Source organism: Dipodomys merriami, unplaced genomic scaffold (genome assembly GCF_024711535.1).
Source record: "Dipodomys merriami isolate MVZ:Mamm:240054 unplaced genomic scaffold, mDipMer1.0.p SCAF_177, whole genome shotgun sequence".
NCBI classification, from domain to species: domain Eukaryota; kingdom Metazoa; phylum Chordata; class Mammalia; order Rodentia; family Heteromyidae; genus Dipodomys; species Dipodomys merriami.
In genome coordinates this window covers 1,921,876-1,939,349 of record NW_027203126.1, presented here as the reverse complement: position 1 = coordinate 1,939,349, position 17,474 = coordinate 1,921,876, and the positions used below count along the sequence as shown (strand labels likewise).

The following is a 17,474-nucleotide window of genomic DNA, read 5'->3' as shown; positions in this document are numbered from 1 at the left end:
CCAAGAAAGGCCTCAGGGAGTAAAGGTGTTAAGTCTGACCTCAAAGGACAGCCTAGACATTACAGTGGGGGTGGGGGGAAGGGCTGATGCGTCTCCCTCTGTCTCACACAACCTCGCAGGCGCCAGGAAGAGAGGGGTTTCCAGAAGTTCCACTCCTTTGTCCTTGTCTCCAGTTTCCAAAAGGACATCGCAAAGATGAGACACCAGATCTCCATCGTGAAAGGGGACGCAGATGAGATGGCAGACCACTGGTAAGAGCCCCCCAAAACCAGAACAGTCGATGGTCCTGCGGGTGGACGGGTATGACTACAGCCCTGCAATCCATCCCACGAGCCTAGGGATCACGGAGGGGGTGCACTCCTAAGCTCCTGTGGCCACCTGCAGAATGGCTCTCAACAAGCTAGGAGCAGAGCACAGTCAGCCAGGAATCACAGTGGGTAGCTATGAATCACACAGCCTGCACCGTTCCCCTTATTCACCTTTTCATTGGGACTTACAGATACAGAGAGCTCAGTCGCCAGCTCCCCAGGGCAGAGAGAGACCTGAAAGGTTCTACAAGGTGATTATTTGGGATTTCCCCCAAATAATTTAATCCCTGCAAAACTAGGCAGGTACATCCTAAGATCATTATGTCCCAGCCTCAAGATGATAATACTTAGCCATTAAAAAAAAAAAAAAAAAGCAACATAAGTCTCAGTGTTCTGTTGCCCAGTAGGGTGACTGGCAGGGAACAATGTTGTATTGTCTATTTCAAAATAACTAGGAGAGAAGAAGCATTTTCTCACTGCATAGAAACGATAAGTGCTTCATGGATATGCTAAGTACCCTGGTTGGGTGGTTATGTGTGGTATATAAGTATTAAAAAGTCACAGTATATGCCATCCATAGTATATTGGTTAAAAAGTAATATAAAACTTTCCTTTTCTGATTAGAGCTTGTTTCTTCTTGAGCAGACAGAACTCTGATTTTGCCGTCTCTAGTCTGCCATCTTGGATCCCTCTCCTATAAAACTTTTTTTTAATACAAATACAGGCTTACACCTGTCATCCTAGCTACTCAGGAGGTTGAGATTGGAGGATGGTGGTTTGAAGCCAGGCTAAGCAGGAAATTCTGGGAGACTTTTATCTCTAATGATCTCCTCCTTCTACTCCTCCTCCTCCTCATCTTCCTCCTTCTCATTCTTTTTCTTTGAGACAAGAGGAAAACACAAAAGAAAACAAAACCACCAAAAAGTAAAACAGAGCCGGGCGCTGGTGTAATCCAGCTACGCCTGTAATCCTAGCTACTCAGGAGGCTGAGATCTGAGGATCGCGGTTCAAAGCCAGCCCGGGCAGGAGAGACCGTGAGACTCCTATCTCCAATAAACCACCAGAAAACCGGAAGTGGCACTGTAGCTCAAGTGGTAGAGCGCTAGCCTTGAGCTGAAGAGCTGAGGGGCAGCGCCCAGGCCCAGAGTTCAAGCCCCACGACTGACAAAAAAAAAAAAAAAAATGTAAAACAGAAGTGGAGCTGTGGCTTGAGTAGAGTACTAACCTTGAGTTGAAAAAGCAAAAGGACAGGGCCCAGGCCTTGAATTCAAGTCCCTGGACTGGCACAAAATTTTGTTTTGAAAGCAACATGAACTGAGTGCCATGATACCCTAAGAAAGGTTAGTAAATGTAGCAAGTTGTAGCAAGTTGGATGCCAGCTTGGGCTACATAGCAAGGCCCTGTCTCAAATAAAGAAAAAGAATGAGAAGGAGGAAGATGAGAAGAGGGAGGAGGAATAGGAGGAGAATGAGCAGGAAGAGGACATAAAAGGAGGAGGAAGCCGAGGAGGAGAAATGGCAAGAATCGCAGTGCAATAAATTACTCATTTTCATCCTCCCCCTAAATCTGGAATGCTCCATATTAACTTCCAGTTCACAAAGAAGGAAACTGAGAGGCAAAGCGATCAATGACATTGCCCAAAGTCACACTGCTAGGAAGGGGTGACTCTGGAAGGGAAATCTGCACTCGTTACAATACAGCATAGGTGTCGGATCAACCAGTATGTCAAGAGCCCCCTCCCAGCAGGATGACTGAAAGGAGATCTAAGAGAAGATGAAGAAAAACACTCATCAGAATGAGTGATTTCCAGCTCATCAGAATGAGATGGAAAACACACAGGCCACCCCCACGACCGGCATCGCTCTCCTCCTCCTCATGGTCTGGAGGGTGGGTACCTCCTGCATCCGGGGAGGCAGCTGATGAAGATGCCCAGGTCTCTCCTGGTCTAACTCTCAGAAGAGAGGCTTCAGAATCCAATGTCCCCCTTTTTCTTACATTGCTTTTTACATTGTCTGCTTGATACAACAACTACAAATGCATCCTTTAGAAGTATATCCTGAATTTCTTTTCTAATGAAACACACTCATGTTCTGGCTTTTGCTACCTAAAAAAAAAAAAATCAAGATTTGCTTGAGCTGTGAGTTCTTAACAATTTAGGAGGGAGGAAAGTCCCCCAGATAGAGCCTCTTGGAGATCCAATAACTCCCCCATGAGAGACAGAAAGAGAAAGTGAAGGAAGAAAACCCACACAGCTCCAGTTCATCTCCCAGCACCTTCCTAACTGGTCTTCTCCTGGCTTTGAAGGTACTTCGACCTATTGTCCAAACTCCCTGAGGATCTAAAGAGCTTCCGCCCTGCCAAAAAGATCCTGGCAAAACTGCAGAAGTTTGGTGAGAACCTAGACCTAAGGATCCGGCCCCACATCCTCCTGAAGGTGCTGCAGGACCTGAGGGTCTGGGAGCTGTGTTCCCCGGACATCGCTGTGGCTATCGAGGTAGCCACCATCCCCTTCCCCCCGACAATCTCAGGTGCTCTCACCCAGCCACTTCTTCAACATCCAGGCCAGTGAGCCATAGACCCACAGACCCCGCACCTTCACGAAGCTCACGTTCTAACAGGAGAGGGATTGTCACATGACTGCCACTGTTCAACTCCAACCGCAAGGAACATGAGACTCTATGTGCGTGGTGCCCCCTAGAAACCCAAGCTTTGGGGAAAAGTCAATAAATGGATAATCATAGTAAGGAACACTCCAAAGTGTTCTACGGAAAGTGGGGTCTACAGACCACGGAGCTCTTCTGAGTGCTTGTGAGAAATGAGAATCTCAGCCATCACTCCATCAGCCAACTCAGAATCAACATTTTAATGGGATCTCAGAGATTCTGTAGGCAAATGAAGTTAGAAGTGCTCTAGTCTAAGGTGAATTCACAGGAAATCTATAATAGCTAGGGCAACTGGGGAAGGTGACCTTTAAAGGTAGCTGAGACTTGAAGGATGAGAAGTCAGAACAGTGCTGAGAAGAGGAAAGGGCAGGTTGTGAAGATGGGACGGTGTGTGCAAAGACCACAAAGCAAGGGAAGGGTTGGCCCATGGACCAATCAGATGTCCAGACTCCACTCCCCATGCCCTGTGAGGCTTCTCCAGGTAAGACTGTAGCAGAATAGGTTAAAACTAACTTGAGGCAACTGTTCACATCCCCTGCCCACCAGTTATGGAGGCTCATGCTAGATAGGGTAAGAGAAAAGTTCCCATGCCATACAGAACATTCCAGAACTTATGAAAACTGTACATGGGGGTCTCTAAAGCAAGAGCATATATGGAACAGTATATTTTGTTGTCTTAAGCTTTCCTAGAAAGTGATCCCAGAGCTGTGGTCAACTCAGCAAGGAAGGAAGGAAAGAAAGAAGGAAGGAAGGAAGGAAGGAAGGAAGGAAGGAAGGAAGGAAGGAAGGAAGGAAGGAAGGAAGGAAGGAAGGAAGGAAGGAAGGAAGGAAGGGAGGAAGGAAGGAAGGAAGGGAGGGACAAATGACTTTAGATGTTAAAGAAAGAAGTAGAAAAGAGAAGGGAAAAAAGCATCTCTCTGGGGTTTCTGCCCCTCTTAAAACTTCCTTAGTTAATAGCAACAAGAAAGGCTTGACATTAGTCTACAGAAGCAGGAAACTGTAGAGGGGCCCTTTTCCCAAAGACAAATGTTCAGTTGGTTGGAGTCATGCTGAGGCTTCAAGTATCGGCCACAAGTAGTCTGGGATGATCTTGAGAGGTGGTTGAGGAGGGAATAGAGTCCAGCTTTCAAACTAAATTCAGAGACTGACACTGTCTTTAACCCACAGTTTGTGCGAGAACACATCATTCATATGCCCCAAGAAGATTATATCACCTGGCTACAGAGCAGGATCAACATTCCCATCCGGACCCCGAATGCCCTGACCTAGTCTGGGGCCTGGGTCGACTAGATATCCCAGTGGAAGAGGGCAAGCAATCCAACACTTTGTTCTTCAGCTTGACCTGCGATGTTGTTTCTGCCAACTCTCACAGACGCTTGTCCTAATATGCAGTAAGACCATCCAGAGACTGACTGGGAAACATTCCAGAGAGAGCTATTTCCACATGACCCTTCCCTCAACCCATTCCCCAGCTCCAGGATCCTGTTCTGTGTATTGGTCCAGCACAACTCTCCAGAATTCTTCACCTTATTCCTTTTCCAAAACTTCTGAATAAAATTGAGCTGGATGTTCCATGACTATCTGGAAAAGTATTGGAGCAGTAGACATGGGTGTTCAGATGCTAATAATAATAATTATTGTTGTGCAACAAGCTTAGTGTTGGGTCACCGACATCAGGTTTGTTGCTTAACCATAACTTGGTTAAGTAGGCACAAACAAGGTCACTACTTCACACCACTGGAGGTAGAGTATATTTCTCAAGATTTCATATAGATTTATACTTACATTACATACAAATATATAATTTATATATTATGTAGTATATATTCATATACATCAATGTAGAAATAGATTATATGTACAATATGTAACATAATTATAATCTTACATGTACATGTTTATCTTGGTCTCATGCTATCTACCTCATCAGTAAGTCACAAGAATTGTAGGCATTTTAGTTCTCATATGCTGATGAAATGAACTACAACAACTTGGTATGCAGTTATGTCAAGATTTTCAGAGCATCTTTCCGTTGACCTGTCCATCCATCCGTCCAATCACCCATGATGGTTGGTCTCACTGTGTAGCCCAGGCCGACCTTGAACTCAGATCTTCCTGCCTCAATCCGACAGTTGGAGCTACAGGCATATACAACAAAACCTAGCCCACTCATCATATATTTAAAATCCTTTCTTCTCCCTTTATGAAATAAGCAGAGCATTGCTGATTTCTTAGTCACCCTACTAGGCAGTGGCACACGCGAACTTCCTGTCTGTGACTCCATCCCCCTCCCCCTCCCCTACCTCCAGCTAACTCTGACTCCCTGACACCACTCTCTCTCTCCTCCCTGGCTCCCCAGCCCCCATTATTACAACACAAGGAGGTCACTCAAGAGTTAAGGTTTTCTGTCATCACATAGCAAGGCCAAGTCCAGAATTTGGTCTAATCTGTCAAGGACAGGAGAAAATCCTGAAATCCTGAGATTTAACTCCACCCTCCTGCCCAGCGCTTTCTGAGCCTATTTCCCAAAACGATAGCGCTATCTAGTGGTCGCTGTCAGTATTACTCTTCCACCCTACCCTTCAGTAAAATGTAACATTTCCTGCCAAAAAGGAAGGCAGCCTCAGTTAACAAGACCTGTTCCTCTTCAACAGGGGAGAGGGGGAATCTTTTACTACCAGAATATACTGGGGACGGGGTGAAAGCTACCCATCATCTCCCAGCTCTTGGGCTGAAGTAACTACAGGGAGGAATGTTTTTGCTGTGATCAGAATTTCTAACTAAAATACCTACCATGTGCCAGGTCCCCAGCAGTCACTGCTTGCTTCAGGGCTTGAGGAAAGTTTCAGTCTCTTCTGTCACTTGCCTTCAGCCACTACTCCTGTCTCGAATCCTCATCCCAACCCACTACCCATGTTCTGATAAAAATCTCCCCCTGTTGTCCTTTGCCTGTTGGTGGTGGTGCTGTCCAACAGCCACCTCCCTGTGCTGGGAGTACTGGTTTTGTTCTCAGAGTAAATCTTGATTGATCAGCATTCACATCTGTAATTGCATTCCCCGGGGCCAGTTGCTTTCCAATGAGATGGAAGCAGGGACTTGTATTTCTTCTTGAAGACAGATGTAGGTTATGCCATCCGCTCTCAAGTGTGGGCATCCTGGTGCCAGGAGGAAGCCAGTGAAGGCTGCAGATGTGGGGGGCAGGGGAGGCGCTTTTTAGACTATGAAATGCTGGAGTCGCTCATGGTCCAAAGCAGTTGAGCATAGATTTTTCTACCACTTGAAGCTAAAAGCACTCAGAGAAGCCCAAAATAATAACTTCCTCACTCTTGTCCCCTAACGAGCGTCTGCTGTTTTAGTAGCCATTTCAATGTTGATTCCCTCATCCAGAAATCTGAGAAAGCCTTTGACTCCTCTAGGCATCATGCCAAAAAGAATCCGGATTTTGTCATATTTAGGGCTCCACAAAAATGCAGCAGTATGTCTTCCAAATGGTAAAACTAACTCTGCCAAAACTCTACCAAAGATGTGAAACTCAGGTCAGCAAGGAGATGGAAATCGGGCCCGAGTTAAGCACAGAGATAAAAAGGAGAAACTGACCAATGAAGGAGACTTACAACACCTATGGGTAAAAGGTGTTCAGTGGAACAAGTATGTAAAGGAATAGTCCGTATTGAAGAGACACAAATCCCCAGGGTGGGACATGAGAGAGAAGGCTGGTATCTGGTGGATGGAAGGAGGGAAACTTATAGGTGTTCACAGGGTTCCAGTGAAGCTCCTCTAGCTGAACTTGGTGTTTCATTTTGTTTCGTTTCTGATTACCCGCCATATGCCAGGTCATAGGAGCAATGTGAAGGCGGCCCTGTCTTCCAGGAGCCTGGAAGAATTAAGCATTGGTTAAGAGAGGAGGTTCAGATGGCAAATTGAGAATGTGCAGGTCCTAGCTGTGATTTCTCAGGCTGCACAATCTTAGGGGGTTATCTTTGCCTCTGTATATCTCATCTTCCAAATGAGGACACCACTAAAGAACCCATGAGAAGACCTATGTAAAGCATCCAGCTCACAGTTACACTGCAAGACTCATTTGCTACAACCATGGTGGCAGTGACAATAGAAGAGTGGTACCCACGGGGCACAGGGAATGCCACCCCCCAACACCCAGTGTGGCAGGTTAAGGATGGTTGGTGAGCCAATCTTTAAATGTTGCTTGCTGCTTTAACCTTGAGTCTTCGCATCACTGCCTCTGAGAATGTAAGGATCTGATTGTAAATCCCAGGTCATAAGATTATATCCCAGCTGCAAAAGCAAGGCTGAGAAGGATCTGATCTTTCCAACCCTTACAGGAAGAGTATGAGCCCTGCACAATGAAAGACTCATAGGAAAGGGATGGGAATTCTAGCCACAGAAACAAAAAGCATCCTCCAGAAAGGATTCCTGGAAGAAAGAATATCTCAGCTGAGTTGAGAGCAATGCACATCGTGTATTTTTCCAGTGAAGAAACAGACCCGGGAGATGGACCACAGCTCTGGAAAGAGAGAGCAGGTCTGGGTTAGGAGCAGTTGGGTTCAAGAGGAGACCCCCTGGGAAGTCTCTGATGGAGTGTGGGAAGAAGCTGAGAGCTTCCGCCAGAATTGGGTCTAAAAATGCTGGCCCCAGAGGAGAAAGTGAACAGTGGCTGGTGGTTCCTCTCCAGACCTGGGAAGAAGTTGGGATCCAGCATATAGAGAGAGTACGGTACAATGAGAATGTGATCTTTAACTCCAGTTCCTGGGAGAAGCTCCTAAACCATTGGAGTTTCCAAGTATTAGAAGTATCTTTAGCCGGGCGCCGATGGTGGCTCACCCTTGTAATCCTAACTACTCAGGAGGCTACGATCTGAGGATTGCAGTTCGAAGCCAGCCCAGGAAGGAAAGTCCGTGAGACTCTTATCTCCAATTAACCACCAAAAAACCGGAAGTGGTGCTGTGGTCCAAGTAGCAGAGTGCTAGCCTTGAGCTGAAAAGCTGAGGGACAGTGCCCAGGCCCAGAGTTCAAGCCCCACGACCAAAAACAACAAAAACAACAACAACAAAACCTACCTTTGTTGTGATAGATGGCCTCTAAAACCACCCCGAGTTAATGCTAACGAGGTGGGCCACAGTGGGCTCTAGATAGGTTCTTTTTTTAAGGGGATGGTTATGCCAGAAATCTCAGTACACTCAAAACATCAAGCGAGGGCTGGGAAGGTGGCTCACTGGTAGAGTGCTTGCCTTGCATGCATGCGGCCCTGGGTTCAATTCCTTAGCACCACATAAGCAGAAAAAGCTGGAAGTGGCGCTGTGGCTCAAGTGGTAGAGCACTAGCCTTGAGCTGATGAGCTAAGGGACAGTGCCCAGGCCCAGAGTTCAGGCCCCATGCCTAGCAATAATAAACAAACATCAAGTGACCTTCTCTGTTGGGTGATCATACATCAACAAGTCAGTAACACACCTTCAGGACAAAGAAGCTTCCCTCCCTTTCAGACCTCCAACTGTCAAGCTCCTAATGGTCTACATGTGTATTAATAAAACGAACCCTAAGCATCACCCTTTACTGAGTTGATGTGAGTTGTTCTAGTGAAGCCTGTGGCCTAAGAAGCACGTAGGAATCCCCAAATTCTACCCAGTTGGCCAGAAGTGTGGGTCCTCTGGGGAGCTGTGAGCCTATGACTCAAGCCAGGGGGCGTCATTGTTGTGGGTGACCTACGGAGTAGGTAGGGTCACAGCTGCATTGCAGAGAGAGCTGTAATCCAGGTGGAAGAAAGAATGCACCCATCCAAACCTGTGGCTGAATCTCTGGCAAGCAAAGTCCTGATTGGAAGGCCGAGAGCTTGTCCTCTGTGCCCATCTACTTCTTGAGCGATAGCAGCCCCCACCCCTGACTCTTGTTCGTTGTGGATTAGGCAGGGTTTGGATCCTAGTGTCAGGTGTGGCCATAGGACAAGACCTGGTCAGTCCAAGCATTGCATTTCCTTGGTCATAACAAATGGTTCAGGAGTGGACACTTACAAGCCCAATCTCTGAACTTCTGTTAGAACTGGAAGACAAAATAAGAATCTCTCTTTCCCTCTCCCTCTCCTTCTTCCTCCCTTTTTCCCTTCTTCCCTTCCTCCCGATCCTTTCCATCTCTCTCCTCTCCTCTTTTCTTCTCTCCTCTCCTCCTCTCTCTCTCTCTCTCCCCCCCCCCTTCTTGGAAGGGAGCCAAGGACATCTACCAGGACTTTTTCCACCATACCAATACACAGCCAATAAAGAAAAGAAGATAAAGCTAAAAAATGAGAGAGAAGAGAGAGAGAGAGAGAGAGAGAGAGAGAGAGAGAGAGAGAGAGAGAACTTGGTTGTATCATTTGACCACCTGGATCTAGCCAGACCTTCAAACTATTCAGTTTAGGAAGCTAACAAATTGTCTTCTCTGCTTAAGCCAGATTCAAATTGATTTCCTTCGCTTACAACCAAAAAAGGTGCCTAATCAATGCGCAGGGGAAATGCACAAGGATCTGCGTACAAGCCCGGGTGAATTGCGGCACACCTGTGAGAGGACCCAGTCCTCTAAGAGGGAGGGCTGGTGAGGCAGTGAGGGAAAGAGCTTATCATCAGGTAAATGCAGGTAAAGCTCAGAGAAAATCCTGAGCTAAACCCACAACATCAATCAGGAGAAAAGGAAGAGACGATGACGACGAGGAACACAGATGTTTTATCACTCCGTTTTGCAGCAGGTGTGAAAGTGCCAATTTGGATTTAAAAGAGCATGAAACCAATGCAAGGTGGGGATTGTTAGGTGAGCCAGCCCTCGTGTATCTGCCACTATGAGAGAGGTGCTGGTAAGTGAATTTCCTAGTTCAATGGTCTCCAAAGTGGAGGGAGGTGCTGGAGATGATCCATTAGGGAGCAGCAGGAAATAGTGGAACTTGTATTTATTGCTATCTTCGTGGAAGTATGTTTTAAGCTTTCCTAGTGGTTCAGAAGTGGCGGGGCTCAGTCTATATTGAGAGCTGCATCACATGTCTGACCATCAGTCAAGCCGGAAACTCAACAGGAGAAGAGGACTCCACAAGGCAAGAGGAATAAACAGGAACATTCTCTTCTCATCCTTGGCCTTACTTGAAAAGAAGTAAGACCTCTTACTTGCCCAGTCTACAATGCCTCTTCTTTAAAAGTCTCCCATCATATGGATCCCAGAGCCTCAAGTGTGCCTCTCAGGTCTGTGCTGTACTCTGTCTCCTAGCAATGCAGCCAGACTCTGGAGAATGAGAAACCTGGCCTTCACTCGACAGCCTCCAACAACCGCTCTTCTTAATGATCTCTTCCTTTGTCTCCCTTGGCTCTCCAGCTTACTTCCCCAACAAAACTGATGTTGCCAAGAGAAACAATATGCCAAATTTGTTCAAGAGAAAGCTTGACATTACATAGAATTTTTATATACGCCACTGAAATTGGACAATAAGAGCGTGGGTTTGCTGCTTTTAAAAACAAAACAAAACAACACCACAAAAAAAAAAAAACTACTAGGCAAGCTAGTTTTCAGGGCACAAGAAAAGAATGAGGAAAAGGCCTTCCAGGCCTTACGCAGAAATGGGGAGTGCAACCAAGTTATAGGCCAGACCAGAATCATGGGAGGATGGAAAGCTCCCCAGTGAAAGCCAAGCAGATCCTATTTCTCCTCACCCTGGGCTACTTAGACCCCTTGCTGCTGGTGGATGGAGGACAGATTTCACCGTGTCTCCTTGAGCAGGCCTTCCCTCTCATTGCCCACCTTCAACCAAGCTCTTATTCTCACAAAAGTGCTGCTATGATATTGGCTTTTAGGCATGTTATGCGGCAAGCCCTTGTTTAATGTAACCCTTGGGGTTATTTTTGTTTGGTTGGTGGGGTAGTTGATTTGGTTGATTTTTTTTTCAGCTCTGGAGTTGGAGCCCAGAGCATCTGGCACGCTAAGCAGGTTCTTCGCCTCAGAGCTCTGTCCCCAGCCACACAACTCCCAGTTTAGTGATCACATTGCCAAGGGCTGAGAGTCTCAGGAAGAACAATGGGCAAGCACACTGAAGAACAAGAAGCAATGTTCTAACCACATTCTGCTCATCTCCCCCAGCTGAGAGAATGAAGGACAGAACATGTGGGAATAAAAGGAAGCAGACTGTTGACCCCCAACCCACCATTCCTGGACACCGCCACCCAGTCCTTTCCAGACAGATGGCTTCCCTTGTAAGCAGTGCTGGCTGGGGAGCGAGGAAGCAAACTTACAAAAAAATGATATATTCGACGCTCTGCATATAAACTTATTAGAGGATTCTTTTGGAAGGCAGCCTCGTTGGCAAAGATGTTCACTCATGAACCACCACTTGCATAAAACAGACCCCCTTTCCTTACCTCTCCTACAGGTTGGTCTTGTGCTGTTGTCTGCAGAGAACTCACTGATGAAGAGAAACTGAGAGGGACCAGACAGGCGGTGGGTCTCATGCTGACAGACTTAAATCCTCTTCTCTGCTGGGGTCCCAGTCTCCTCACCTGTAAATTGAGAGACCTAGGTGATGAGGGCTCCAAGCAGACACTTACCGAAGCCAAGTAAGGAATAAATAATGAAGTGGAGTGCAAATAAAATAATGGCATGGATTGACAAAGGCCCTATGAACTTCCGTTAGTCAGGAGGAATTAGTTCTGGTCTCTATTGAAAGCAGGGTAGTCATCGTTAACCATATTATGTTGCCATAATTCAATACAACTAGGAGGATGGATATTCAATGTTCTCACCACAGAGAAGAGATAAATGTATGAGGTGATGGATATGCTAAGCCTAGTGATTTGACCATTACACAGTATACTATGTACATCGATGCATATATGAATTGAAACATCACACTGTAATCCATACATGCATATTTAACTATTAAGTTCAATTAAAAACAAAACTTTAGAAATACACACACACTTGCGCACGCACGCACACACACACACACACACACACACACACATTTTTTTGTTCCAGTACTGGAGCTTGAACTCAGAGATGGGCACTGTCTCTGAACATTTGTGCTCAAGGCTAGCGCTCTACCACTCGAGCCACAGATCTACATCTAGCTTTTCTGTGTTTAATTGGAGATAAGAGTCTCACTGGCTTTCCTGCCTGGGCTGGCTCTGAACCATATTCCTTAGAGTGCAGCCTCCTGAGCACAAGGATCACAGGTATGAGCTATCAGTGCCTGGCAACAGTGTATTTTTAAATAGTGCCTATTATTCACATTTATCAGGCAGATGCCACCTTAAAAACTTTATATTCATCATCTTTTTAAATGTCCACTACAATATGAGGAAGGGATCAGTTATCAACACTTCAAGATGAGGAAAACTCAGGCCTGGAGAAGTACTGCAATTGGGTTACAAGTAGCAGCGACATTTAGATTCATTTAGACTAAAGGAAGTAACAGTGAGTGAGAAGTGGCACCTCTTCATGGTTGTGGTTTTTACTTCCCTGCTAAGTCAGGGTAGTGAGCACCTTTTCACACAAGGCCTATTCAAGCCATGCTATCTTCTTGCTGCACAACCAAATCTCATGAGAAAGCTAAGACATTTGAGTTGGGTGGGGGAGGTAGGCAATAAAGAAGCAATTCTTTGGGGGTGACATGACCAGAAACATGCAGCCTAGGCAGAAGAGTGTGAGGTGGATCTGGAGAACCAGGTGAGAGCCTATTTCAATGGTCCTAGTAAGGGGTCATGCAAGCGTGAGCCCGGAAGGGGGCGGCGACATAAGACATAGTCCAGAGTCTTTCAACACCCAGGACGCCACTTCCCTCTAACCACTGCAGGCCCACTTTGCAAAGATGGTGCATCTTACAGAGTGACTTGCTCTGCATCCATAAATATAATGGTACAGAAGAATACATATGAAACATAATACTTTCAGTAGAAAATCTGGTTATAGAACAACATACATCATGATCCTTTTTTTTTTTTTTTTGGTCAGTCATAGGGCTTGAACCCAGTGCCTAGGTGCTGTCCCTGAGCACTGAGCCCTTTTACTCAAGGTTAGTGCTCTACCACTTTGAGCCACAGCTCCACTTCTGGTTTTCTGGTGGTTAATTGGAGATAAAGAGTCTCATGGCCTTTCCTGGCTTTGAACCTCAGTCTTTAGATCTCAGCCTCCTGAGTAGCTAGGATTACAGGCATGAGCCACTGTTCTAGTGAAAAGAGGAGGACAGATATACAGAGGGAAAAGGATCTTGAAAAACACATACCTGCAAATGTAAATAATGATCCTCTCATGCTAAAATAACCTCCCTCAAAGTTACCAACTTCTTCCATTTTCTTCATTACCCTTCTGATTTGATTTGTTTTTTTGTTTGTTTGGTTGGTTTTTTTTTCCCTGTTGTGGGACCTGAACTCTGGGCCTGGGCGCTGTCCCTCAGTTCTTCAGCTCAAGGCTAGCGCTCTACCACTTGAGCCACAGCGCCACTTCCAGCTTTTTCTTTTTGCTTATATGGTGCTGAGGAATTGAACCCAGGGCCTCAGGCATGCAAGGCAAGCGCTCTACCACTGAGCCACCTTCCCAGCCCCTACCCTTCTGATTTGAAAACGTCAGATTTATTCTTTCATGTATTCATGAATTGCAGGAAGGAGAGCCTCTCTCTGCCCTTTTCTCCCTTTATTCTCAGGACTTACTACCCAGCCATGGAAGATGCCCTGCCCATATTCTTTGATGAAATCTCAGTGATAGGGTACAAACTGTCTTTTTGACTATATTTTTTTAACTGTGCAATATATTTGTGGCTCCTATAATATTAAAATAGCAAATAACAGAGACACAAATAGGTATTATTCTTAATCTCCACCTCCACCAGCATCATGGTTCTTTGGTTGTGACTTTTGCCCCTAGAAGAATCTTGAAGGCCAACACCGGACACCACTAGTACATCAAAGTGCATTTCTCATCCTGTGAGCCCACTTTGCCTGCCTCCAGCTTCCTGGGTGTCTACTTCCTTCAGCCGTGCCCAGTTGGCACAGGAAGGTGTCGGTAATACCATCACACCTCCATAGCCTCAGGATCCCAGAATAACCCACCCATGGTAGGGCTATGGTTGGAGGCCTTCTCCAAGAAGAGAAGGTCATCCATCAATACCCATACTTGGCTTTATCCTCACTCTTCGTCTCCCTTGTCCCTATTGTAGACTGTGAAGATCATCTTCAAACATCTGAGCTGGCTTACACTGGAGATTCCAATGTGGGGGGGGGGGTGAAGGAGGGGAGATGGGAAGGGATGGGGAGGGGAAACAAAGGAGGAGGCAACAATGCTTGATAAGAAATGTACTCATTATCTTGCCCATGTAATTGTAACCCCTCTGTACGGTATTTCCACAATAAATTTTTTTTTAAATGAAGCCAAGTAGCCTACTCAAATCCTTCTGTAGCTTTGGGCTTTAGCACTTGGCTCTAAGATCAACAATTCTAAAGCAGAGAACCCTCAGCTCTGAATCACCCTGAGGCACATATAAAGTACCAACAGGTTCACATGATCTAATGTCCAAGAGTAACAACATATTACATATAGTAAATAAATTTTTCCTATGCTGTGCTATGTAAATATGTATTTAGATACTACATATTTATATGCTATATAAAATTATACAGATTATATTTTCCACATACACATGCACATGTGTGTATGAAAGAAATGTATTCAATCGTGCATGTAGGCTTTTGTGCTGTGAAATTGGACCCTGATGGTTTATGCCACTTTGCAGGCTCAAGTAGGGGACAAACACAGATTGTAAACTGCCAACATGTTTTTCCTCAGATCATGGTTGAGTTTGTCACAGGGAGTTCAAGAGAAAGACCTGTGCTTGGGTCTTAGAGGCCATCAAATTAAAAGAATAGCAAAGCCATCTTCTGGAAATTGCTTATGCTTTTTGTCACAAGGGGAAAAAATAGCCAAGAAGAGAGATTAAAAACAGGAGTTATTCTCACAACCACAATTACCCTTGGGAACAGAAATGCATCTCCCTAAGGAAGGTTTCTGTGTAACAGAGAGGAAAGAATTTTCCTCTCTCTTAAGCAAAGTAGGGGGTCAGAGGCACCCAACCCGACCTGGGGAGAAACAGTCCAAGAAGCCATTGAGATAGGAAGTGGGCAGATCCCACAACAGTGTAGCTGGAGAGGGCTCTCCAGTTAGGATTCCCATGAGCACAACATACAGCTCTGAAATACATGAAGCCCAGAATTCAGGGTCCAGGGTATTTTTTTCTATGATGCATTTTTCCTATGTAGACCACGAGTCCTTCAGTGAAAGGTCTGGAGCTGGGACAATGAGAGATGCCCAGCTAAGAGCTTAGGAGTGGGAGCCCACAGAAATACCCTCAGAGCAGATGTAAGCGGCTTGGAGGCATGCCACAGGGGGGCCCAGAAACAGCCCAGCACAAGACTACAATTCTACTGGTTCAAATTGGCAGCTCCAGCAATGATAATGTGATCATTCATGGCACATGACCACGAGAGCTAGAGGAGAATCTCAGACACCTGGGTTGTAAGGAACTCAACAGAACTTTGCTAAGTATCACTCCTGTATCCATCTTGGTGAGCAAGATGGACTTCACAGATCTGGAACTTTACAGACACAAGTACTGAACAAGGATGTACAGTGGATTGCAAGAAATGAGACAGTCAAGCAAGAGTGTTGGCGAATGGTTTTCTGTGAAGGGCCAGATAAATGTGTGTTCAAGGTTATAGGTCTCTGTTGGAACTACTTAACACTGCCCTTATACTGCAAAAGCAATCACAGACAACGCATGAGAAAGTAGACACTGTGTGTTCCAATATAACTTGCTTTATGGGTGCTGACATCTGGATTTATAGAATTTTTGCATGACAAAGAATGTTATTCTATTTGTCCCAACTACTTAAAAATGCAAAAACTATTCTTAGCTCAGAGGCTGTACAAAAACATGTGGCAGGCTAGATATGGGAATGTCATTTAGATAGCTCTGGTTGAAGCTTAAGCCTAATGTGTAAACAACAATAATTAAAAATAACCTATTTTGAGCACTTGCTGAGTGTCCACTGCTATGCTGTTGCTATGAGAATGATCTACAAAGAACAATTCGGCTTTCCAGTGGATTTTCTTGGGAGGGAAAGATGGGAGCCATATTGCCGCTAATGTTCCAAGAATTAAATACAAGTGAGGACAAGGTCACCTTGAGAGCACCATCCATCACACCTGTCTCTTTTGAAAGAAAGGGTTGATGTTCAGGTAACCTCACCAGAATTGCCTGGAACCTTGATCCTGGACTTCTAACCTCTAGAAACTTAAGACAATAAATTTCTGTTAAGATAAAGCAAGAAAGAGAAAGAGGAAAAGAGAGAGAGAGAGAGAGAGAGAGAGAGAGAGAGAGAGAGAGAGAGAGAGAGAGAGAGAGAGAGAGAGAGAAAGGAAAGAAGGGAGGAAGGGAGGGAGGGAAGAAGTAAGAGAGGAAGGGAAGAAGGAAGGAAGGAAGGAAGGAAGGAAGGAAGGAAGGAAGGAAGGAAGGAAGGGAGGGAGGGAGGGAGGGAGGGAGGGAGGGAAGAAGGAAGGAAGGAAGGAAGGAAGGAAGGAAGGAAGGAAGGAAGGAAGGAAGGAAGGAAGGAAGGAGGGAGGGAGGAAGGGAGGGAGGAAGGGAGGGAGGAAGGAGGGAGGGAGGGAAAGAGGGAGGAGGAGGAGAGGAAGGAAGATGCCAGAAAAGAGATCACAGTTCTATCTTGTCACTTGAAGAAAAAAAATGAGTCTTGGAGGGAGCCCTTAAAACATTGTCAGTGTCCTGCCACCTCTCCTGGCCCCTTTACCACCACTTCCCCACTTAGCATCCAATACTGCATCATCAACTAGCAACAGGGATTGCAGAAAACCAAGTGAGCGTCCCATCCAACATCTGGCTGAGGGACTCGATGTTGAGGGAAGACATAAATTTAACAGGCATCTGGGCAGCAAGACAGCCCTGTTTATTGATGCCCTGTTTGTTTACCAGAGTAAGGGCTCTTTGGGGACCTTTGAAGATTTTGGCAAGTCCCAGCCCCAAAGGCTGCTGTGTGCTAAGAAAGGACTCGTGGGGCTCTGGAAATGGCAGCTAAAAGGCTAGCTCCCCAGACTCATGTTACGGGAGCAGCTGGAGATGTTCTTCTTCTAAGGAGGGTACGCAGGGTGAGCTACCATATCTCTCTTTGAGAAACACCCTTCTTCGGTGTTACAGTTTGCATCTGGGATGTTTCCCCGTGGCTCGTGTGTGGTTCTGAGTGTGAAAATCCTCCCAAAGGCTTGGACCTCAGTTGATGGTGAGTTAGGAAGAAGAGCCCCCTTGGAGGAATGCCCTTGAAGGGTGTCTGAGGGCCCTGCCTCTTCTCCCCCTCTCTTTGCTTTCTATCCACCCTAGAGTGAGCACCACCCCCAGGCTCCCCGCCTTGATGTTTTGCCTGGCCACAGGCCTGGAATCAAAGAAGCCAGGTGATCATGGCCTGAAACCTTTGAACTGTGA

General features: G+C 45.9%; 1 protein-coding gene across 3 annotated transcripts in view; it reads left to right on the top strand.

Annotated features, from left to right (window-relative positions):
* LOC138829813 (coiled-coil domain-containing protein 60-like) overlaps positions 1 to 4,543 on the top strand; it is a 114,392-nt gene extending 109,849 nt beyond the window's left edge. For all 3 annotated transcript variants that reach the window (XM_070026339.1, XM_070026338.1, XM_070026337.1), the window contains 3 exons: positions 120 to 251; positions 2,613 to 2,802; positions 4,139 to 4,543. In XM_070026339.1, the coding sequence (XP_069882440.1) occupies positions 120 to 251; positions 2,613 to 2,802; positions 4,139 to 4,240 (424 nt within the window). In that variant the 3' untranslated portion in view covers positions 4,241 to 4,543. The remainder of the gene's footprint in view (positions 1 to 119; positions 252 to 2,612; positions 2,803 to 4,138) is intronic.
* Positions 4,544 to 17,474: the final 12,931 nt, after the last annotated feature.